Source organism: Ochotona curzoniae, unplaced genomic scaffold (assembly GCF_017591425.1).
Source record: "Ochotona curzoniae isolate NIBS_2020 unplaced genomic scaffold, NIBS_Ocur_1.0 contig_2294, whole genome shotgun sequence".
Classification (NCBI taxonomy): Eukaryota; Metazoa; Chordata; class Mammalia; order Lagomorpha; family Ochotonidae; genus Ochotona; species Ochotona curzoniae.
In genome coordinates, this window is record NW_024465405.1 from 5776273 (window position 1) to 5783117 (window position 6845).

At 63.9% G+C, this 6845-nt stretch overlaps 2 protein-coding genes across 2 annotated transcripts; both read right to left on the bottom strand.

Annotated features, from left to right (window-relative positions):
• Positions 1-1650: 1650 nt before the first annotated feature.
• Positions 1651-3049, bottom strand: COPS9 (COP9 signalosome subunit 9). The gene is made up of 3 exons (XM_040972485.1): positions 2957-3049; positions 2469-2541; positions 1651-1813 (listed from the first exon to the last, which is right to left on the bottom strand). The coding sequence occupies exons 1-3, from the start codon at positions 3017-3019 to the stop codon at positions 1776-1778; spliced, it is 174 nt and encodes a 57-aa protein (XP_040828419.1). The 5' UTR covers positions 3020-3049; the 3' UTR covers positions 1651-1775.
• Positions 3050-3703: 654 nt separating this feature from the next.
• OTOS (otospiralin) lies at positions 3704-4390 on the bottom strand. Its single transcript, XM_040972486.1, has 3 exons — positions 4333-4390; positions 4222-4248; positions 3704-3888 (listed from the first exon to the last, which is right to left on the bottom strand). The coding sequence occupies exons 1-3, from the start codon at positions 4388-4390 to the stop codon at positions 3704-3706; spliced, it is 270 nt and encodes an 89-aa protein (XP_040828420.1).
• Between the last annotated feature and the right edge of the window lie 2455 nt (positions 4391-6845).

Here is a 6845-nt window from a genome sequence, read left to right on the forward strand (position 1 = left end):
CCTCCTGGGTGTCCTCACTAAGGACACTGTTCCAGCAGTAAGCGGCCAAGTTTCATGGAGCAGAAACTATTCCCCATGTAAATGACTGCCACTGCATGGCGGTACCCACCAGCCCCTGCCCATCCCCACAGGGGGCAGGGGAGACCCAGGTGCATCCACTCTGATGCTCATTCCTTGAGGCCAGACAAGGGGATGGGCTGCAGGCCACGGTCCAGCGGACACACACCCCCTCAAAGGTGCGACCCCAGAGATAAAATACGGAGCTGCTAGATCCGAGCCCTGTGCCGTGCAGCCTGCAGAAGTTGAGGCAGAGGTGGGCATTGGTGTAATGGGGTGCCACCACTGGTGGCATGCACCTGCTTGTCAGGTTGACAGCAGACAGGGCGCGGAAACCCCGTCCTTCCTACCTCCTCTCGCACCACTCACGTTAACTGAAGTGCGAAAAGCGACCCAGCCCTCCTGCCTCCTGTGCTGCTCCATCAGGCTAAATACAGGGAAACTTGGGACTCCGGCAACTCCCTTCTGCCTGAAACTCCTGCATGGCTGTGACTGGAAGGTGAGCACTTAAACACCGACGTTGGCGGCTGGCGCAGTGGCTCCTGGCGTGTCGCAGAGCCGCTGTCCCCAAGCTTGGGGAATGAAGACTTCTCCTCACTTCCTACCCTGGGTCCAGCGCGATCACTCTGCGACAATCGGGGCCTGAGCCCTGGAGTCAGCCGCCCTCCCATACCCAGCCTTCCAGAAGCTCCCTCCGCCTTGAGACTCGTGGAGACCCCGGGAGAGCCTCACCCTCCGTCCCAGGGCAATGGTGCGTGCACAGGAGTGTGATGGCGGAAGAGTAAGGGCGATGAAGGCCGCAGTTCCAGTCACCACCCTGGTGCAAGTCCCCGATGGCCTGAGACGGGAGGGCAGCAGAGGGCCAGCTCGGGGCAGGCGGTCTCTGCAGAGCCTGCAAGGCACCAAGAACAAGCACAGAGGCTGCTGGCATAGTGGGCTAATCCTCCACCTACAGCACTGGCTTCCCATATGGGCACTGATTTGTATCCCAGCTGTTCCAGTCCTGATCCAGCTCCCTGCTTGTGGCCTGGGAAAGCAGTGGAGGGCTTGGGACCCTGCACCCACATGGGAGACCAGAAAGAAGCTCCTGGCTCCTGGCTTCAGACTGGCTCAGCTCCAGGTGTTGCAGACATTTGGGGAGTGAAACAGCAGTTGAAAGATTCCTGCCTTTCTCACTAAACCTGCATTTCAAAGAAAAATAAACAAATCTCCAAAAGAAAAACAAAGTTAATCTTATCTTTGAAGTGAAAAATCTTTTGAAATTCATGCACGGCTTTCCCATGAACTCTGTGACCGCGGATACGGGAAGACAGACGCAGACACACACACACACACACACACACAGCCACTTGCCTTAACTCCACCTCTGCCCCAGCAGCTGCTGAGACAGGGCCTGGGGCAGGGCCTGCTATGGGATAGGGTGCCCACAATGGGGCTTCACAGCACGACAAGCTCAGCTGCTCCACCTCACAGGTGCCCACCACCTGCCTCCAACAGGCTGTGCCAACCCAGCCAGGGCCCCCAGCAGGGGCCACCCACAAACACCCCAAGACCACACTCTCCACCCAAAAATGCAAGAAACCAGCTGCCAAGTCACCCTGCATGCAAATGTTGTTTTATTGAGACAGGACAAGCTGCAGACAGACAGCTAGGCCAGGCCTCCCTCTCCTGGTCAGCCAGGCCCTGAGCAGGGCAGGAGAACACGACTGCTGGACAGCTCACTGGATGTCATCATCATCAAAGAGATCTTCAAAATCTGGCAAAGGAACAGATACACGGGTGACCATGGCTGGGGGACAGGCAGCCACAGCGCCCGCCGTGGGTCCAGGGCAGCCCAGATGGTTCTAGACAAGCCCACTCAAGCCAAGTAGGACTCACCCCCTGGGCACAGACACAGGCCTGGGCATCCTGAATGGCAGCTGGCCTGTGCTGGCAGTCATGGACACCGTCACGGCTGACGGAGCCTGGGGGGCCCCGAGGTGCAGCACCCACCATCCGAACTGGCACCCCAAGCCTGCCTAGCTAGTGAAGCCTCACGCTGCAACCAGGTCATGGGGCGGGCTGCATCCCACGTCTCCACTCCATTCCGGGAAGGAGCTGGGCAGGGCTATGAGCTGCCGAGGGCACCCGAATCCAGGTGCAGCCAGCGAAGGGTCCAGGGCGGACCTTCAGGAGACAGCCGGGCCATGGCACCTCACTCCACTGACCAGCCGAGGTCCAGAGCCACACAGGCCCTGCTCAAACTCAACTGCCAGCTGGGCCAGAGCCGAAGGCTGCCTGCTGGGGACAACAGCCAGGAGCGTCCCACCACAGCTGCTGCACTGGAGCAGGCTCACTCCGCCACAGAGCTGCCCCTGTGGCCAGAGCAGGAGGACAGTGCCGGCTGGGACAGCCCCAGGCCGGCCCCTCACCATTGAAGAAGTCCGCGTGCACCGCCTTCTCATTGGCCGCCAGGTCCATCAGCAGCCCTGTGCTGCCTCCTGCCTGCGGGGAAAGAGGGCTCAGTCAGTGTGAGCCAGAGTGGGCAGCAAACCGGCCACAGTGCCCACAGCCACCAGGACACGGCCAACAAGACCCACCATGGCAACAGACCCCGCAGGGAGCAGGTGACAGGCCCGCCACAGGTACAGGGAGCAGGTGACAAACTTACTTCCTGCAATTCCCCACACCCCCTGCCCACCTCGTCCAGGTCCACTCACACCCCGTGCCCCCTTCCCCTCCTCGTCCAGGTCCACGCACAGCCCTGCCCACCTCGTCCAGGTCCACGCACACGCCGTGCCCCCTGCCCACCTCATCCAGGTTCACGCACACGCCGTGCCCCCTGCCCACCTCGTCCAGGTACACCCACACCCCGTGCCCCCTGCCCATGTCGCCCAGGCCCACCCACAGCCCTGCCCACCTCGTCCAGGTCCACGTACGGCCCCGCGCCCTCAGGGAACATCTCGTCCACCGCCGGCTTCATCTCGGACCTGGGGAGCTCTAGGCCCACATCCGGCCCGGGCGTCACTTCCGCCCGTGCCTGCCCATCAGGTCTAGCCGCCGGAGGACCGCGACTCTGTGGTCTCCAGTCACCCGCCTGTCAATCAGCGGGGCTGGGCGGGGCCTGGGGCGCCCGGCTTCTCGCTGCAGCTTATCCAGGAGGGCCAGCGCCTCCTTGGTGGTCAGGGGCCACCCTGGACAAGGTGGGGCGGTCCGTGCAGAGACCGCCAGAGCGGGCCAGATGGCGTGGGAGCCAGGGGTGGTGAGGGCGGCCCCGGGGACAGAGCCAGGTGCAGGGAGAGGGGGTGCCACTGGAGGTGCCGGTCATCCAGCTCCTCAGCAGACACCAAGTCAGAGCCGTCAGTGAGTGTGACACTTGCTGGTGGCCAAGAGAAGCCGCCCCATAAACCATTGGTTCCCCCTGCATGGAGGTGGGAGTGACGGGGGACCGGGAGTGACAGGGTGGGAGTGACCAGGAGTGAGGGGGTGTGATGGGGTGGGAGTGACAGGGGAGTGACGGGGAGTGAAAGCAGGCCCCCAGGCAGAAAGGAAGTCCACTGCACTGTGCTGGTCCACAGGGGAGTTTATTGGGGGTGAGGTCAGGGCTGGCCAGTCACTTGGACCCCACTTGCCCCAGACTGGGCAGCAGGACCCAGGGTGGGGCCAGTCAGTCCTCCTGGTAGGGAACGTGGAAGCCCAGGGTGCTGCCCAGCGGGAAGTGGGCGAAGAAGGTACGGGCCAGGTCCTCGAGCTGGGAGTAGGCGCCCTGCTCCTGCAGGTGCCGCACGTGGTTCCAGAAGTCGGAGGTAGAAAAGGGCCAGTAGGGCAGGGCCGGCGGCTCCGCGTAGGGGTCTGGAAGACAGGCAGGTCCCAGCCCCTGAGGGTCAGTGCTGAGTAGGGGGTCCAGGCACACAGGAGAGCATAGGGTGCCTGTGTAGGACAGGTGGGGGCTCCGCTGGCCTGGAAGGCCATTTCATGGGATTGGACTCCAGGTCTAGAGGGGACGTCGGGGGTCACCAGGGCCCCTCCTGCCCAGCACGCCCCAGGCCGCCCAGGGGTCTCTGTAGGGTGGGCAGAGACCAGCCAGGGCCCCCTCTGCTCCTGTATTTGCTCCAGAGGAAGCCATGAGGTCTCGTCCTCCTCCTCCCCACAGTTCCGGCAGAGCAGGGACTCCCAGACACCCACCTTCTGGCTCCCGCAGCGGCTTGGCTCCTGTGGGGGAGGGGCCATCAGCTGGGACTGCCCGCTGCCTGTCCCAGCCGGGCATCCCCGGGGTCGTCCTGGGCAGCCCCTCACCTGCAGGAGGCCCCAGCAGGAGGCAGAAGGCCAGTGCCCACAGCACGCAGGCCTGCATCTTCCCCAGCACGGCCCCTCCAGCAACGCTCAGCTGCTCCTGCAGCAGGGGTGGCAGATCAGAGCCAGCAGAAGGGACTGCGTGTGGCTGTCCTCCCCTCACCCCTGCCCAGGCGCAGCCTCACCTCTTGGGGTCCCCGCTGGCGTCCGCCCGGCCGGTGGTGGCCAGCACGAGGCCTGCTCTTTTATACAGGGCTGGGACAGGAAGGAAGCGGCACTGCTGTCCGCCTGCGCATTCCGTGCCCATGGGAGAAGCAGGGGCCTCAGTGCCCTTCAGGGATCCAAGCCAGCATCCCAGTGAGACAAAAACACTGCTCACGGCCACTCCCGCGCCTGCTGGACAGGGCTCAGCGCTGGCACTTGCAGCCCGGCCGGCATCCACCGTACAGCCACATGTGGAGTCGGGGGCCAGACTGGCACTCCGCCCTACCCGGAGCTGCCCCTGTTGGGCCAAGCTCAACAGAAGGAGCCCTCTCTCTCTCCCCCACCCCAGGAAACACCTGCAGCCTACCCACAGATGCCTGCTGAGCCATCAGGGCCACTCTGGGCTCTGTCCCCTGCCCTCGGGGACAGCGGTGGCCAGCAGCAGGTTGGCAGCCCACCCTGACTCACCCAGACTCACGGTCTCTCTGTAGGACAGCCTTGTGCTCCTGTCCCGTGGAAGCCAGGGGACCCCGTGTACAGGGGGGGCGTCCCTGTGGTCACTCTGTCCCCCATCCCGGGCTCTTTGAGGATGTGGGAGCCTCGTCTCCTGTCCCCACGCGTCCCCACCACCATGACCAGACGCGCTGCCCGGTGATGCAAGAAGCATGATCACGGCAGACACGTGGCCACCCACGGAGTGGGGCTTGGGCTCTCGCTGTCAGGAACCAGGACCCCTGGCTGTGGAGGGAGGCTGGTGGCTCAGCTCAGAGCGGGGACGGCAGACGGAGGGGACGGGTACAGGAACTCACAGCCCAGAGGGCCGGAGCAGGGAGAGCACCTCCAGCACCTGACCCGCTGCAGCAGCTTCCTGCCCCCTGTCCATGATGACATGTCCTGGGCGGTGGGAGATAGAGTGACACGCTGACACCTGCTGGCCCCAGGCACCTGCCCGTAGGGGCACAGTGGGTCCACCAGGCCACCCATACCAGCCCCAGCTGTGCTCCCAGGCACCCCCCATACCAGCCCCAGCTGTGCTCCCAGGCACCCCCCCATACCAGCCCCAGCTGTGCTCCCAGGCGCCCCCCAGGGTCCTGTTGCCAGAAGGGGAGGCCCCACAGCAGGAGTCACCCGGGGGGCAGTTAAGATGCAGGTACTGGGGCCTGGGACTCTGCATTCCTTACAAGGTGCCATGTTGCTGAACACACAGCCAGCTCCCTGACCCGGGGGACCCTGACAACACAGCTCCCTCCCTTGCTGGGTTCCTGTTCAGGAGCTCAGGGACTGGCCCAGAAATCTGCATTCTTTTTTTTTCTTTTCAGAGGCAGACAAACCTTCTTTCCAGTGGCCCACTCCCCAAACGCCCCAATGGCCAGTGCTGAGCAGGGCCAAAACTGGGAGCCAGAAGCTTCTTCTGGGTCCCCCACATGGGCACAGGGGCCAGGCACTCCACTGCTGCCAGGCGCATTAACAGAGACCTGGCTCAAAGGTGGAGCAGCCGGGACTTGAACCGGCACCATAGGTGGCACTTTACCTAACGTTACACCTGGGAACCGGCATTTCCAGCATGTCTTCAGCCGCTCAGCCTGGCAGGGCAGGGCGTGCAGGCCAGGAGTCCAGTGTGAGCCTGGGCGTGCCCGGCCCGCTCGGGCAGCCTGGAGGACCACCTCCCTCCTCTAGCTGGCCCTGCAAACAGGTGGCCGTTTGGCACTACCTGGTGGACGCCATGGGAACAGCAGTTGTGGCCTGCTGGACATCACCCAGGCCTCCCCAGCCCTTGGCCGCCGCTCTCAGCGCTGTCCCGGAACTAGCACAGGATCCCGTTCCTGACTCAGCACCCCAAAGCTGAGAGCCTCAGGCCACAGGCTGCACATCCACCCTTCCATCAGCCCCCAGCAGCCCAGCTGCCCACCACGGTGTGGACTCTGGACAAGTCCACGCTGCCCACATGCTCTGGCTGCCGACTCCTCCCCAGGGTCCCCCAAGGCAGATGGAGTGGGCCCTACTGCTTCAGTGCGGTCCCAGGGTCATTGGGCCCCATGCCTGTCCCCAGCCTGGGAACACCCCATCCTCCCCCAAGCCCTGGGGCTCTGTCCCTCTCCTGGCTCTCAGAGAGCTCGTGGGGCCTGGACGGCCCAGCCATTAGTGGGCAGGGGTTGGGCAGGCACTGCCGAAGCCTTCACTGCTCCCTGCAGTGCTGGCTGAGCCCCAAGGCATGCCAGGTTCCTCTTGCTCTGGCAACCCTGTCCCCCACTCTCTCTCTCTTCCACCTGCCCCCTTGGGGGAGGAGCCTCTTCTGGTGTCACCCAAATTTG